Source organism: Neopsephotus bourkii, unplaced genomic scaffold (assembly GCF_033783945.1).
Source record: "Neopsephotus bourkii isolate Nb327-2 ecotype Australia unplaced genomic scaffold, CSIRO-AGI_Nbou_v1 NB_1016, whole genome shotgun sequence".
NCBI classification, from domain to species: Eukaryota; Metazoa; Chordata; class Aves; order Psittaciformes; family Psittacidae; genus Neopsephotus; species Neopsephotus bourkii.
This window is the reverse complement of record NW_026901505.1, coordinates 4,179,189-4,196,300: the sequence shown is the minus strand read 5'-3', so window position 1 is coordinate 4,196,300 and position 17,112 is coordinate 4,179,189. Positions and strand designations below refer to the sequence as shown.

Here is a 17,112-nt window from a genome sequence, read left to right as displayed (position 1 = left end):
AAAACCTCCTGGATAGAAAGCAAGCCCTGCTTACACAGAGCAGAGGAAGGTATCTCCCTGGACACATGGAAAAACAAATTAACAAGCAAGAAATCACTTTCCCCTGCCTCACTCCTCCCCACAGCCCTGCTTCAACTGCTCAGACGCCAGAATTCAATGTTCCAGCACTAAGTAACTGCAACAACAGGGCATCCAGGTCTGAAGGGAAAAGCTGGCACAGGTATGCTGAGATAAATCTTTCAACCAGACATCTCGGTGCCAATGAGTCATGCTTTTTAACATATAGAAGGGGGGGAAAAAATACAGCCATCATCAAGATATGGAACAACCCAGACTAAAAAGCATCTCCTTCCCACCAACCATACCCTCCCATGGGCACACATCTTATCTAAGGGACCATCAGGAAGAGACTGCCTCAGCTGATGCCTTTGGCCAGTCCTGCTGTATTTGCAGCATGCAAAGAGGTGGGATGGGGAGGTTTTCAGAGAAGTGGTAAGACCTTGCAATCAAAGGGCACTGGCGCCATCAGATAGACATACGGACCATTGACACAGGGTCAGTCCCATCCAGGACATAGAAGATTACTGACACCAAGAGCAAGGGTGGAGAAGCTGCCCAAATGAGAAGACAGAACAAAGTGTGGAAACGTTCCTATAGCAAAACTTCCTCCAGCTGCCGCAGACAGAAAAGCCCCCCCAAGATGTGACATGGAGCCAGGTTCCTTTGGGCTACAACCTCTTTTTGTGCTTGTTGGTAAGTGAGCACACATATGTCCTCTGGGTAAATTCTGGAGAATGGTTTGCTGGCCATTCCTGGCTTTGATGTCAGGAAGACGTAATAAGAGTGTGGCCAAGCACGCTCATTAGGAGTAGGGAATGTGTACGTCCTGAGTCAGCTATGTGGTGTGGATGCCATGGCACGAAGCAGCAGCAGGCGCTGGATGCCAAACTACTCCAGGCACAAGAAAGGAGACAAAGGAGATAAGAGAGATGCAAATACAAAGAGAAGAGATGGAGGAGATTGCACACACCTTCCCCATAAGGAAACTCAGACGGCCTCTGACACATGTTTCAGGGGATCACACCTGGCCTGATCACATCTGCAGCTCATGAAGCCACCCCAGCAAGCACACCCCTACTCCTAGGTTCTCACTAGCTCTACCCCTGCCTGGTGCAGCAGATTTGCTTCCCTGCTTCTCTCCTGAACCCACCACATCCATCACAGTGACACACACACTCCACCTTAGGAAAGCCTGCTCTTATTTTAGCTACCAACCCGCACAGATAGGCTCTGCAAACAGTGGGATGCTGATGAGAAAGAAAACGTTTCCTTTCAAGGCAAACTGTGCAGGCAGGACACTGACTGTCCAAAAGTGCAAATCCAAAACTCAACGAGCTCATATGCTAAATCCACTGGAGCTAACAAGGACCAAGGTGCTTATCTGCATTCCTAATTAAAAAGCCACTGAATGTGATATGCAAGGAGGATCCCTACTAGCACGCCATAAGCTTCAAGGTGATTCATCCTTTTCATGTCAAGTAAACACTAATGCCCATACATTCAAACTTGACTGCGTAAAGTTAAACACCTTAAACACACTTAAGCACCTCCATAGGTTGTCATATTATAATGTTCCCGGAAGCAGCAATTTCCTTTGCCTGCGGTGAGGGCTCTCTAAGGGTTTTGCCTACACACACAGACTTAGGGGTGTGATTTTAAGCATCTACAGTAGACTCAGATGGTGACACACAAATCCTTCTAACCTGCGGCAATTATCTAGTGAAATAAAAGGGAAAAAGTGATGTTTGCCAGATATCCTACCTCTTAGTAAAGCAATTCCCCTCTACAGCGTAAATAAAATAGAAGAGAGAGCACATGCCCAGCACTATCCAGCATAACAGTAGAGAGCAACAAAAAGCTCTTGCTTTAATGACACACTTGGCAATGTGCTGTGTATGTCTCAGGGGGCAATGACACACAGCTCCACTTAGCACTGTCTTGATAGGTGATGCCTTCCTGAATTCAAGTACAGTTGTTTCTCCAGTCTCAACAGCCAAGATGCCAATGGTAACGCTGAATTAATCATGCCAGTTGGCTGCAGCACAGATTTGGGTATGTGCTGTGCGAGGCTGGTTAAAGATAGTTCTCGGTATACGATCAACCTGTTCCAGCTCTAAATCACAGTGAAGGCTGAGCAGCTTCACAAGGTTTCCTTTTGAAGAGTAGAAAAGCAGAAAGCTACAAAAGAAGCAATGAATTAATCTATTTTTGCACCTCTATGACCTTCCTCCTGGAGATGCTTTATGCCTGCATGTTAATTAATTAACTCTCATATACCCATGTAAGCCAAACATTGTTTCCTACCTCCCTTACATGCAAAGCAAGAATACGATAAAGCCACTTGCTCAAAAGGTCACACACAGAGTCAGAAGCAAAATCAATGGCAGGCGCTACAAACCTCAACTCCCAGCCTAGAAAAGGCAGAAAAACAGGCAATATAAGGCTGTTATTGAGGCAGAATTAACACCTGTAATCAGTGTTGATCGGAGGTAAACCAAACCCAAACCAAAAACTGGTCTGAACAGATACCTTTTTCACTCAAACCAGAACAACCTGAAGTGTTATTTTGTAGTTTAACTGAAGTCAGACTGGAACCAAACCAAACAATTTACTGAACTAATTCCCTACTCACAATACCGAGAACTCCTCCTACAGTGTATCACTAGTAGCTGAAGGGGGAGGAGGGACAGAGAATGAATCTAATCAAAAATGCTCCTTGAAGATGAGATTTTAGCCCCTAGAAAAGGCAGAGAGATTTTATCCCACTACGTGGTCTTTAATACTCATTTCTTACAAAAGAAGTGTGCATATTATGATAACTGACATCAGTATTTTAAAAAGGACAGACAGAAACATCATCTTTTATTCACAAGCCATAAATTCCTGCTGCTCTACTGTAACTGGGACCCTACAATCATCAGTGTTTTGCAAAAGACTAGCAGATGGGATCATCAGCCTGGTGAAGGTCTAAACTTGGGATTTCTGAGTTGCTGACAAAGGGTTAGTTATTAAAAGCATCTTTCTTAAGAATACAAAATAATTTCTTCAAAATAAGAAATTGAAGTCACTTCTGCCAGAACAAGCCCCATTCTCCCTTGCGTTTACCAGACACAAATGCCACTCATACTTCGTATTCCTCGCAGTTGTGAGGAAGGCTGTAGGAGAAGCACTGCAATCAGATCCCAGGCAGATTCTTAAAAGGGAATGTGGCTCCTTTGTTAAATACCAGTGGCCCTATTTGGGCCAGGATCAACAACTGGACCCCAACTGGAAAGTCCTTTACTCACGCTTTGGCCAGTGAGTGCCTCCTGCCCGTCTGTGGCAGCAGCTGTCCATTGCTCACCCTGCTGTGGTGCACCACAAGGACACTTGCTGCCTCCCCAGCTATCCTAGATGCTGTTCCAAGCCTTTTCTTGCACCCTGCAGCTCCATGTAAGGACCTCACCAGGTCAGGAGAATTTTCACCTCTCCCAGCCTGCCAGTCTTCAAGTCCTGCATCTTCATGGGATGCTTCATGCCCCTATCTGGCTACTAGCCCTTTTCTGTGCCCTGTTTGAAGTGTCTGCCAAGGCAAGCAATTAGCATGGAGAAATTAGCACCATCCATGGCGTTGGGGTGTGGATGTGTGCTGTTTGCTGCCTTGCTCACCACTGAGATAACTCAAGAGAGCACCACAGATAAGAGCAGCCACAAAGCCTGATGTTGGTATGCAACCCATCCATCACCAACATCCACGCGGCCTCCCAGCCCACTCTGCAGGTCCGGACAAGTTCCACCCATCACCTGCAATGCTGCACACCTAGTTTATCACCTGTAGGAGACACAAAAATGGCATGCCTCAATAATAAAGAATTCACTCTTGCTTAACCACCTGCCTGCAAATCACCTCAAACAATGGGCAGTGGTAAGGGGAGGGAGGCAAGAAAATATTGACATCCAAGCGTAAATTCCCACGCTGCATTGGAGATGCAACAGGAGATTCTCCCACTGGAGATGCCGGAAGGGCTGGCACCATGTGGATCCTGCAGGCGAAGAGGTCCTGCTCACCCTTCTGGGGTCAGGCCAGCCACAGGAGGCACCCGTCCTGCTGGAGGAATGTGTCGTGCATCATTTAGCTGTCATCTAGACAAGAGCGATTTCCACCACCACCTCAGGACCGTTGTTAAGCGTATCTGACACATCTCAGCTCTTTTCCATTCAAATGCCTCCTCAACCGGTTCAAATATAGAAGCTGCCTTTCATTAGCCCCAGCCTATTACTCATTTCAATACCACTCTGGTTAGAAACCTCACTGTTAATTTGACAAAACCTTCATCCATTGTGTGTTAACCATCAGATTTTTGGCAAACACAGATTTCCCAAGCTCCCAATACAAATTTCTCCGGCACGAATAGCGTGTGCTTTTGTAACATTACATGAAATTGTGGAGAGAAAGGGTGAGGCTGTGCAAGGATCTAAAGATGCAACAAGCACAGAAAACATATTTGAACAAATTTAGATATACAAATGAGTTGCACTGTGTTCGTTAGGATTTTAAATTGAATTTCACTATTTGAGAAGAGTATTTCCTTTTCTACATAGAACCTGAACTGTAGATTGTTTGGCTTTTCTAGGAGCCAAATGATGAAGATCCCTCCATGTTTTCTTTACATTTAATCAGAGTGGAAAGACATTTTCCACCTTGAGCTATTCCTGGTGAAAGAAACAAGAGAAGGGAAACCTGTAGGCTTCCCCAGTTGATTTACCTCTTCATCTGTTCATTGTTAAATCAAAACCTGTTGATTTAACACAACATGTAGGCAAATTTTAGTTTGGGGGTGTTCCATTTGTTTGAGGGTTTAATAAATTACTTCAGCCCATGGGACAGGGGAGAGCAATTTCTCTATTATTTTAAATGAAAGTGCACTGCTCAGTCTGCCAGGGTGAAGAAAGAGGTGCCTTTTGGTCAAAGTAGAGGAAAGACTTTATCTGACCAATTATCTTTGAGCAATTCGAAACAGGCAATGCATTTATAAATAGGATTTCATCCAACAATTCAGTCTTCCAGAAAAACTTTATCATTATAAAAGGAGTGTTCCAAGAACAGTTCTAAACCTGTAATGTCATTTGGAAAATGAAAGACAAACAACGGATCTGATTGATCCAATTACACTGATAAGAAAAATTGCTGAATTGTGGCAAACCTGACACAATTTGCAACCACCCAAAAATCTCTCCTGCAGCCACAGGTTAGCAGCTTCTTTTGACTGTCATTACTCTGGGAAAACCGAACACAGCTAAATCTGGGGGGAAAGACACATTTTCAGCATCTTCCAGCACATCAGCAAACGGTGTTCAAGTGTCCGGCATGGTTTTGCCTTGCACGATTTGACAAATGTCTGTGCATGGACTATCCCCAGCAGAGCAATCCTTGGAGACGGTCTCCACCTGGCAGGACAGGACGGGGATTTTCTAAGCCACCAGAGCAATGATTGAGCTGGGAGGGCTACATAAATCAAGGCTTCAGTTTTTTCCATCAAACTTTCCCCCTTTTCTAACAACTTCCCTTGAAAGCACCGCGAGGAACTCTTTAATCACAGAACTGCAGTGCAACTGATGTCATCCCTTTTTTTAAATTCACGTGTGTAAGGCTGTGCATGGGAAGGCTGCTCAGGGGAGACTGTTCTAGCAAGAGGCAGAATGGCTGATACAACTCTCAGCCTTCTGGAGCAGAGCTCACAGCCAGATCCCACATCCCAGCAGGCACAGAGATTTTTCCTCTGGGAAGTTCTAGCCTTACTGAGATAACCTCCCCCGACCCAAGGATATTGCCCTGGCTCTCTCAGATGTTTCATGTGCCCCTTGATGTTGCCTCCAGCTGGAAAGCCAATCCACAAAATGAATTTTCTTCAAGGTCATGCACTCCTCACAATGCCTTTATTTGCCTGTTGGTGAAGCATTTAAGAAAATTAAAACTTCCTTATTGTGAAAGGAGCTAATTTCCCATTTAAATGTAATAGAAAATGAAAGGAGATATGCAGCAAGAAATCTAATCACAGGTTCATAGTGAAACCACAAGCCTGGCAGCTTTCTTTTATGCCTTGAAGGTCCCAAGCACCCTCTCTTTGCAAAGACAATATATATGGCACATACAAATGCAAATCTATTCCTCTCTTTATTTCTATATTCAGCTCCCTGGCTGATTACAGGGAAGCATGTGTGTGTATTCAATAGTCCTCCTGCTTCTTTTAATAAGTTTAATAATACCCTTTTTATTTATGTGAACCCAAAGTACAAAGGATGCAATGCAGGAGCTCTGCAAGAGCAGAAAAGAAAAGCAAACTAGCTGAAGATACAGACTGGCAAGGGCGCAGTAATTCAATACTGTTGATTCTATAGAGACCAACTGCTTTCATTATGCACCGATTCTCTGAGGAGGAAAAACCTCACAACTATGAACTTGCAAAGGAAAAGAATCTGTACATCTCCTGTGTAAGGGCAGAATTCACTAAAGAGGCAGTTTAAAACAAGGGCGGTCTACCAAACATTTCAGACCTGCTTTCAAACAGTTTTCTTTTGGAGACTCTTGATCAACCAACGTGTCTCTATATTAAAAAGTCGCTTCAAAAAAGGAAGGAAAAAAAAAAAGGAAAAAAAAAAAAAGAAAAAAAAAAAAGAAATTAAAAGGAAAAAAAGAAAAAGCAGGAGGAATGCAAAGAAATCCCCTAAAGGATCCGACGAAAGGCTGAGGGATCGCTGCTCCAGCTGGGGGAACAGCTCCGCTCGCCCGCTTTTGTAGCTCTCACATGGGCAAAGCTGTGCCCCGCCGCTTCAGCATCACCGCCCCGGTGCCCGCCGCAGCGGGGACCATTGCAAGCAGCCGCAGTTACCAACACTCGGCTTATTCCGGGCCGCTCCCCCGGGGCACGGGGCTCGGACCCGGGGCCGGCACAGACACCCCCCTGGGACGCTGCCTCCGGTTCGCCCCCGGGACAAGAAGCACCCCCCGCCCCGCAGCCCCCCGCGCCCCGCCGGTACCTGCCAGGGTCTTGTGCACCGTGTTGCCCATCGCTCCGCTCGGCGGCGCGGCGGAGCCCGGGGCGCTCCGAGGGCCATGGACAGCGCCCGCCTCCCGCCTCCCCGCTCCGCTCCGCTCCCCGCCGCGCCGCACCGCCCCCTGCTCCGCCCCGCACCGCCCGCGGCCCCACCCCCGGCGGAGCCAGCCCCCCCCTCCTCCCCTGTGCCTCTCCGGGGCGCCGGGGGCTGCGGGTTCCCCGAACCCGCCCAGGTCCCGTCGCGTTCCGCCCTGCGCGGGGTGGTAAAGGGGGTAGGGAGATACGGGGAGAGCCAGCGGGGCGGGATTGAGCCGGGGCTCCTCTTTCCAAGAGGGTCCCATTGGCCCCAGGAGATCACCTTTCGCCTCTCGCTCTTACAGAAAAACATCTTTGCCCTTCGGAAAGAAAGAAATGGTTCAAAAAGCAGGAGGGCACAGCTGGCAATGACAGCTTTATCCTCAGGACAGACCTTTGCATCGGCAAAACCTTCCCAAAGGGCACGAGCTGCACTGTGAAACACTTGAGAGTCGATATACCAGAATCTTTCCCCCCCTCAATGCTACTTACTTACAGGGTGACCTTGGATAAGCCACTTGGCATCTCGGTAACACAGCTACCCCGCTTTGGAATTGAGGGTTGTAGCAGGAGTGTTGTGTTGTCAAATTCGTTATTAGTTTGAAGTACACCAATACCATGGAGACGAAGGACACCTCAGCTGACAGCCCCAAGTGCAGCATTGACAAGATTTGCCTCTCCCTTTGGATCTCAGATGTAAAAGCATGTTTATAGCCCCATTAGAGAAGAGGAAGGGATTTCTCCTTCTTCCCGGTCACACTTGTGCTGCTCAGGGGTGATGCTGCTGAGCCTCTTCTCTGAGACAGTTTTCATAGTTTGAAGGATGGAGACATGGGAGCACCAGAGCTACAAAACATGCCCAAACCAATGCACCGGGCTGATGCCATGGTGCACAGTGCTTGGGAAAAACCACCACGACCCTTAGCAAAAGTCACATCTGTGAACTATCCTGACACATAAGAATTGGAAAGAGGGTGAGAGCCAAGAGCCAGCAGCTCAATGGCCTGGCATAACCCAGGCTCAGATTTACTGTCAGGAAGCTAAAATAACAAGCCTTTAATCCCTAGATCATGTGGAACAGGTCAAGTATGGCACAGGAGATGAGAGGGGACAGAAAAACCTAATTTCCAGTATCTGCTATCGCATGGATTTGTTAAAAATGGGATCATCGAATGAGACACCAGCAGCTGTTCTTAAAAGTGCCTGCACCCATCTGCTGTCTTCTTAGGTTAGCATATGTCTCCCGCTGTCTTGGATGCCCTGAGCTGTAAACCATGTGCAGGAACTGTCAGAGGGCAGGAGCAGCGTGCTGAAGCGCAGCGCTCCCCTTGAGGGAGAAGGGGAAGGGAGCAGTGTCATCCTATTTACACAGAGGGGAAAGTCCTTGTTTCACTAGACAGCAGGAATGGGAGACTTTGGCTAATCCCAGCCGGTTTCCCTCAGCAGGGTGGGGTAGTTGTTATTTTAGGGCTTAAATGAGCCTTAAGAAGCCAGAGGCAGCAGAGGGGTTCTCCACAGCTGGATCTCTGCAGCTGCCTGGGGGCTGCTGGGGCAGCTCATATGCATGCCAAGCATGGGCTACGTGCCACCTCCCCAGGGTGCCCGGGACATGCACCATGTCCCTCCTTCCACACCCCAACCACACCAGCCCAGGATGGTCGCTGCCTGTCCCAAGGATGTTCCAGCCCTTCCTCCTCCCCAAAAATGAAGTAAAAATAGAAGACAATAAAATGGAAATGCACATCCTTAGGACATGGAGGCAGGAATGCAATCAACGCTCCTACTTCTTGGCATTGTAAAAATGTAGAGTTTTGTTAAAATAGCCCACTTCACACAATGCAAAACAATAAGCATGAGAAACAGTTCAGCGAGGATGACTTCACCCTCTCCAGAAACCACACTGAGAGAAGCACAAGAGACCCAGAACCCGGGACTGAAAGGCAATGCAAAGTCATTGCTCAGCCTGGAGACATGCAGAAAGGAAACCAACTGTCCCAGCCATGGAACCACAAGTGAAAGCTCATTAGCATTTTAAAACCCTTTCCGCTCCAGCAAGTTTTGATAACTATTGATAACACACTTCAGTAATTTCTTCTGCATGCCTGACAGATGGCTGCTCCCATTAAGAAATTCCCTTCCCTCTCTCACCCTCATTTTGATCAAGGGACGGGGTGACCTGCTCTGCCTGTCATTTGCTTTGGTATCTGCATTCGCTGTAGATATAAAATAGTAATAACACCTAAGCTCCTTCCTAGTATTTTTTATTACTAGATCTTACACCACGTTGCAGACAAGACATTATCCTTACTTTATAAGTGATGAAACCGAGGCACAAGGAACCCAGGAGACGTGTACAAGGTCATCCCGTCAGCCATCACCAGACCTGGGAGCAGAGGAGCCACAAAACACTTACTGTGTTGGATCTGACTTGCAGGACTGGACACTTCTAACTGCATAAACTGTACTGCTGCTTCTCCCTCTGCATTTTCTGTTTCCCCCAACAACAAATTCATCTAAGTGGGATCAGTGGAGTAAGATCAGGGTAATACCATGGAAGGGAAGAAGTGCCTGGAAGGCATTTTGTGTTACACTGATGTCAGACATCTGCTTCCCAGCTCACTTTAATCACCTCTAAATCTTACTGTGAGTGGATATGTACCCAGGCCTTTAAAATATGGGACACAAAAAAAGAGAGACAAATCTCTTTTTGAAGCAAAAATGTGATGAATTCCACCTGAGGTTTGTCACAGACAGGGACATGATGCCAACCCTCCTATAACCATGTACCCAGGCCAAACCTCTCAAGAGAGGGTATGGGCTGTACTGGCTGTTAGCAGTCACATAAACACACTCATCTAAATGTAACGTTGCCAGAGATACAAATAGCTTACAAAGAACAGCTAAATTTCCACTGTTTGAGTCTAGTCTGAGGTGTAACTCTTCTTATAGCACCAAATTGGTTGCATTGTCTTTGTAAATCCCCTGGGGGCTCAAGTTTTGGGGGATGAAAGACGTTAGGAGATGTAACTTATCCTTGTTAGCAGCTGCCATTCTTGCCTAACAGATGGCAGTAAATAATGACAGATTCATCTCTTTCAGCAACAATGAGATAGAACACTGGAATATGTGCCTTTCCTTCCCCTTCAGGGCAGCAAACCCTTCTGTGCTTGAGCACAGCAGCCTCCCCTGACCCCCGACTACAGCTGTCCCATTGGGTGCACCTTCCCCTGCCCTCAGAGCAGGGCTGCAGTCACCCCTGCCACTGGCTTCCTCTTAGCAAGCACCGGTTTTATCCTCCACTCTCACATTGGCCAGCTCTGTCTTGTTCACAGCTGAGCTCCATTGAAAACCTGTGGACCTGCCCAACTCTCTTTTACCGAAGGCCAGGTTGCTGCTTGCAGACATGTCCCTCCTGAGCTGTGTATAACCCTGCCCCTCAGCCTGGGGCTGTCAGCTCTCACTCCCATTTCACACCCCTGCACCTTCAGTTCCTCTGTTTTTCTTTGCTCTGTGACTGAGTAGATGCTTGAAGCATCTTTTTTCTTCCAGCCCCATCTGTCTGGAGCTCTGAGACTGCCCAAACCACTTCCATCACATCTCACCTTGAAACCTCCCGTTCCCTCCCGTACTTAGCAGGAGCCCCCTGGGAATTCTCAGAGCCTGTGAACAAAATATACTCTGGAAAAATACCTAAGTTGACCGCCCAAGCCTACAGTGCTCTTCCACCATGCAAATAACACCATGTCTAGAAGAATACCGTTACTCTGACACGCACATCGGTGACATACATCTTCTTCAACAAGTACATCTCCGGCATGGATGCACCAAGCAGTTATCATGAAAGTAATTCTTTCCTACTGACACATGAACAACAAAAAGGTCATTTCTGTAGCTGTGGTGAATGATGTTATGTGCTTCCTCCTATAGAAGTCACACTCCTGCCAGCACCTTGTGTTTCCTTTCCTCATCCTACTGGCTGAAGTGACTGTCCAGGAGAGAGCAGATTCGACTGATAAAACCAAATGCTACTCATCTCACAGCTTCCCAGCCTCTGCACCTCGCCTATGGAAGGAGAGCACTAATAAGCCTCTTCCCTACTTGCAGGAGAGGAGGAGAAAAAAAGCTGTTCCCTGAATTCCCATAATAGACATTTAAAGAGGTATTTGTTTAGGAGGGATGCATGTACGGAGCGTCCTCCAGCACCGCACAAAGCCATCCTGCCTCCCACGCCTTCCAACTGCTGAATGCAATTACTTTCCTCCTCTGCTCCTAGCACTAGCACAGGATGCGCCGGGTCTCCACAGGTCACGCACAGAAACTGGGTTTTACTTTTTTTGTTTCCCCTAAGAAATCAAGGGAAGCAGGAGCTTCCAGCACAACAGTAGGAAAATCTTCCAAGCCTCTTCTTGAACTGGCCTTGACTACGCAGCAATTGAAGCTGTTTCCTGATGCGACTTCTTACTGCCTGCTGGAGATTTGGCTGCTGTGAGGCTTATTTATCCAAAGCTGAGGACATTGAAACACATTTTCTGGGAGATAGGGCAGAATGGTCTCGGCCCAGAAGTGACCCATAGGATCTGATGCAGACAGGGAAGTGCAACCCCCAGAGATGGTCAAACAAGCCCTACGTGGCTTCAAAAGCAGCAGTGACCATCTGCTCTGACCACAGTTCTGTATTCAAAGTGCAGCAAGTGGCTATGACCACCATGCAGTGTATGGAAAAGTAATCCCTAACGAGATGCCAGAGCAGCTCTCAAACTGAGAACATGTGGGCATTCCTGGCAAAAAGGACTCTGCAATAGAATATTTAGCTGCAGGAATTACAGCCTAGGCAGAAAGAGGGAAAGGAAATGGTGAAACCACTGTGCAGCAAAACACAGTTCCGTGTCACTTGCACAAACCACATCCTAAACAGCTTTGGTAACCATAATAACACAGTCCCCAAACAGCAGCAGAGGCAGTTGTGAAGGGCAGAACCAGAGGTTGCAGTGAGGATCATGGGGCTGTGAGAAGGAGCAAGGAGAGTGGAGCCAGCAGAGGCAGCAATGAGGAGACTTGGTGAAAGCATCTTTTTCTGGGAAGAGCGTAGTTGGGCTGATTGTTCTGCCATGTTATTAATTGCTTTAGATAAACAGCGCTTTCTCTCTAGAGAACTCAAAAGCACCACCTTGAGTCATTCCCCACCCTTTCAATGAGGCATGAGGGAAGAGGGGCTTCACAGCCCCAGAGGCACCAGCACTGCAGGGAGATGCTCCATCTGCAAGTCCCAGACAAATGCCCCTTCCTTCGGCGCGGGCGGAGGGTGGGTTGGTCCCATGTAAGGAAGAATTTCCAATTTAGAAACAAACAGAGGCAGTTCCTATTATTGTTAGTGGAACGTCAGCATCTCTGGTCCCGAGCACCACTGTCAACAAACAGGCTCACAAATGCTCCTTCAGCATCAGCCAAAATAAAATCCATGAAAGTATCTATAACTCAGCATTCACTGCACACATAACAAGCTCTCCTTTTTCTTTTTAAACCCAGTCTTGTCCATGTAATTTTAACATAAAGGAACTGTTTGTGGGCTGTGTTACCAAATGAGTCATCACTTTATGTGACAGTGTAATATGATTTAGAGAATTCTTGGCGCACCAGTATGGATTATGCATTATAATCCCTTAATTTGGACTGTCAGTGCTGTGCAGCAGTGGCTGGAGCAGGAGGGGAAGAGCGGGTTATCTGAATTACAGCCCTAGCTCTGCTGCTGCTTTTCTGTGTGACCTTTGCAAATTAGTTACCCTCCTTTTGCCTTACTTTCTTCATCCGCAAAGCAGAAACACGCCCTTGTTTTACAGCAGGGTTAGCTGGTGTTCACACAGGAGATCTGAAGAACATTACGTAAGTGCAAATTACTATTTTAATAAGGGAAGAAAAGCAGAAGGACTTTGTTTTGGATGCAACAGGCTGATCTTGGGATGCACTATCAGAAGTACCAGGACACAGGCTCTGGGTGCTGTATACCAGTCACAAGCTCATTGCCGCTAATGAATGGTCTTCAGAAACATGAGGAACAGGAAGTGTTAACAGGAAACCTACAGATTTACACAGTGGGGCTCTTCAGAAAATGGAGCATAATTTCTGATAAACCTTGATAAATAAGAACCCTTGAGGAAATCCCTCTCCCATCCTCCAGACACTGCATGGTGATGTAGTCTTGAGAAGCAATGTGGCTCTGCAGCCCTGGGAGTGAGATCAGCTATCATTTCCTGATGGAGAAGCCCAGGCAGTGGCAGCTGAAGGAAGACCTGCCACCTCCAGGGGCAGAGGTTGCGGTGGGCAGACTGCAATGAGGATGATGAGCAGCCACCCTGAAGGAAATGGAAGGGTGTGTGAATCAAGAGCTGTGGACACTTGTCCACTTCAGCCTGGTCTAAAAGTACTGGAGGCCATTTACCCAGTCCCACACATCAGAGCGGAAAAGTTTGGGATCAGAGTGCACTCCACAGATCCAAACAAACAAACCCAGAGCCTAACATCTGCAACTGTTACTCCTGACCCCCCAAGCCTTCCATTCCCTCTGCCTTTGGTAAAAATAAAGTGGTCCGTATTTAGCAAAGGGTCACTAGGCAGGGAGGAAACTGGGTACCACTTTCTAAAGCTATCCTGTTCCCATCGGCCAGCTGCTTTCTGAGTCCTTGAAGTCTGGTTTTGCTCCGTTCGCACAGTCCCTGCTCACAGTATTTCTGCAGGCAAGGAGGATGCATTTTATGAGACACAAATACCTCATGAAGAATTTTGGGAGACTGAGAAGCCCTCCCCAGAGAGAAAAAGAAACCCATCCGTAAGAATGGATCTACATTTGCTGGCAGGAGGGTTTCCTCTGAGCACTTTGAAAAGCATCATGGTGCTGCCAAGGCGAATCTGTCAGAACTGGGATGCATCTGGGTAGATAACTGGCCTTTCCTGGGGCTGGCTAAAGACCAACTTTTTCCTAGCAAAAGAAGAGAGGTTGGTGTGACAGATGAAGCAGGCAAACAGCAATGGCTGGCCTCTGGGAGCTCTTTGGGGAAGGGATGACAAGTGAGAAACACAAACATAGGATGCCTGCCCATGCTGTGAGCTCTCTCACCTGTTACTCATTTCCCCAGACAGGACAATGACTGAAAGGCCACTTTTAAATGCAGTAGCTGCTAATATTTTACATCTTAGGATCTCATGGAAAACAAAACAAAACAAAAGCTACACATAATACCCCCAATACCTTTGAAATATAGGGCCAACTCTTTAATGAAATTCTCTTGAAATGAAATAGGAAAAAGGAGCAGAGAGATACTGGATAGTGCAGAAAACTATCAAGGAAAATAACATCTTTCACTTCTTGCTTGACCTTCCTGATCTTTTCACACATATTGTAGCAAATGGGAGTTGACCCTTGAGGGCTCATAGTTAATTTATAAGCGGGAAGCTCTATGCCCAGGGATAGAGCAATAGCACAGAGCTATTGCCTGATGGGCTGTGGGAGAGCTCTGCATGGGCTGGAGGCAGAGCACAGCCCACCAAAACCTTGCACCTCTCCTTGCCTGGACTTGATGTTCCAGGCACCAGGGACTGCATCAAGCCATCTCCCAGCACATCATCTCAGACGCACAGGGGGGCCAGCAAGGCAGAGTATCCACATAGAAATGAGCAAAGCCTTTTGTTCTACACACCTCCTGCGTTTCATTCATCACACCCGGCATAAGCGATGCAAGAGGTGAGTCAAAGCTCTTATGCTGGATGTACCTCTCCAGGGGTTCAGCCACGATGCTCCTGGTTACCATGAGATCACCATTGCCTGCACACCATGCTTAGTGAAGGATCCTGCATCCCACCACCCATGCCTGCTTCACCCAAGGCTGCTGGGGAGATGAAGTCACCGTGATGTTTGCCTGGGATTGCAGAGCAGCCCACAGGGATTTATGGAGAGAACCCAAACCAGCAGGAGATCAGGCTCAGGATGTCCCACAGCCACAGTGCTGCTCTTGTCCTGGGGTTCACATTCGCCTGCACAAGCAGCGTAGGGGTTGCTATGTGGTCTTACAGCTGTTTTCTAAGGCTTTTCCTAGAAGAGATGACCCTCAAGCACAGCCTCAGCTGTTAGAGAACATGTCTTTGTTTGAGGGATTCAGGTTTGCCCCTCTTGCGGGCTCCTCGTTTAGCTTGCCCCAAGGAGGGGCCAGGCAGAGCATCATTTCTGCTGGTACCCCAGTGCTGCACAAAAGCCACTGCCTTGGGCAGCGGGACAGATCCCTGGAGGATGAACACAGTAGCTCCTCAGGGCAGCTGGCTATTGAAAACTCCCCTCCCTGCTCAGCGCATCTCCCAGAGGACCCCTGGTCATAGGACAGGCACTTGCAAGGTCCTCCTGCAGCGCCTATCTCAGCTCTAAGGTTGGTGCCGACTCCCACCATCAACACTTCTCCTTCAAAACCCGCCAGTGCCAAACTGGGGCAAAGCCTGTCAAAAGTCCAGCAAAATCAGCACAAACGCAGCAGAGCATCTCTGAGCAGAAAGGTAGGAAGAGGTAGCAATGGGAACTGCGGAGCAAGGACTGGGATGGAAGCAGTAGCTTACAGCAGCTTTGTATACTCTCACGCTAAATCCAAAACACAGCACTGTACCAGCTACTAAGAAGAAAATTAATGCTATCCCAGCCAAAACCAGGGCACTACAAAACACCCCATGATTTCAAACCAGAACCCATGCACTCCTTGTATAAAAAAGCATATTAGGATTGTGGAGAACCCAAATGGGAGAAGCTCACCAGACTTTCCCTTAACTGTGAACACATCAGAGCAGCATGAATATTTTTACTCCCTTTGCAAGCTCGAGCTGTAGTGTTCACAATAAATGTTATCTCCCATTATACACAGATTGCCCTCCTGGAGCTGCAGCAACAAATCCTGACCCCATGTGTGAAACACTGCTGCTTTTATCCCTAGCCCCAAGAACATGAAATCAAATGACAAAGAATCCAACCTCAGCTGTCCTCTTCGGGGCAGAACAAGACATGATTTATAGATTTATATACACACATGCCCATCTATTCATCCCCTTAGCAAACAGTTCATGAAGTGTGCCTTAAGCCTTTCTGAATCGGGCAATTCTCTGCTTAGACAATCAATCCCTGAGAGTCTGCAGGGAAAGACATCATGTTGCAGGAATGCTGCAGAAGCTGTTGCATATACTGTTCCCTTTGTTGAGAATAGCATCTTTGCCTTGGATATATTTTTTTTCCTCCTTAGCCATTTGATTTCATGAAGCGGGGCCTGGTTCCAGCAGGCAAGAAGAACACAGCTAGATTCTGCTTCTCCTTTCCTGAGAGGCTGAGAAACCAGACTTAAAAAATGTGCTTGGTGGGCGTTTGGTGGGACGAATTCTCTCCCATAGTTCGGCATTTCTGAGATAGAGATAGAGCGAGCGGCTTACGGTGCATATGGTGCCTGGTTTTGCTTCTCTAGCAGGTAGCCCAAGGAGCTGCCACCTCCCCTGCCATGGGAAAAGTCACAGTAGCTGTTTAATTAAAAGCAATTTTACAAGAGGCTTCAAGTTAGACCAAAAGGCTCAGGGCAGAAATCTGTGGAAGATTATCCAGTGCTGGTGTGTAATGAAAAGCAAGTTCTATTACAGTAAGCTATAGGGCAGGTAGCTCTCCAGGGCATGGCCTGTCTTATTCTCTACAGTCCAGCACCAAACACAACAGGGATTCCCAGTACTCTGCTGGGGCTACTGTGCACTCATCTATAACCATAGTACCAATAATAACCCTTCTGAGAATATCTGATTCATCTCTCATAAGGACTTTAAGTTCAGATGTGGCTCCCTTGGACATAATGTGGAAGACAGCAGGATTAAAGTTTCTATATACATTCCAGCCCAAGGGCATCATCCAGCATTACTGTCCTTACAGAGCTGGCAGAAA

The 17,112-nt window shown here is 47.4% G+C and overlaps 1 protein-coding gene across 2 annotated transcripts in view; it reads right to left on the bottom strand.

Moving 5' to 3' along the window:
* NEURL1B (neuralized E3 ubiquitin protein ligase 1B) overlaps nt 1-17,112 on the bottom strand; it is a 126,817-nt gene that overhangs the window by 20,438 nt on the left and 89,267 nt on the right. The window contains exon 1 of one of the 2 annotated variants that reach the window (XM_061360311.1): nt 7,078-7,235. The exons of the other annotated variant lie outside the window; for it this stretch is intronic. Coding sequence (XP_061216295.1) covers nt 7,078-7,108 — 31 coding nt within the window. The 5' untranslated portion in view covers nt 7,109-7,235. Of the gene's footprint in view, nt 1-7,077; nt 7,236-17,112 lie in introns of those variants that run through there. 2 annotated transcript variants of the gene reach the window in all.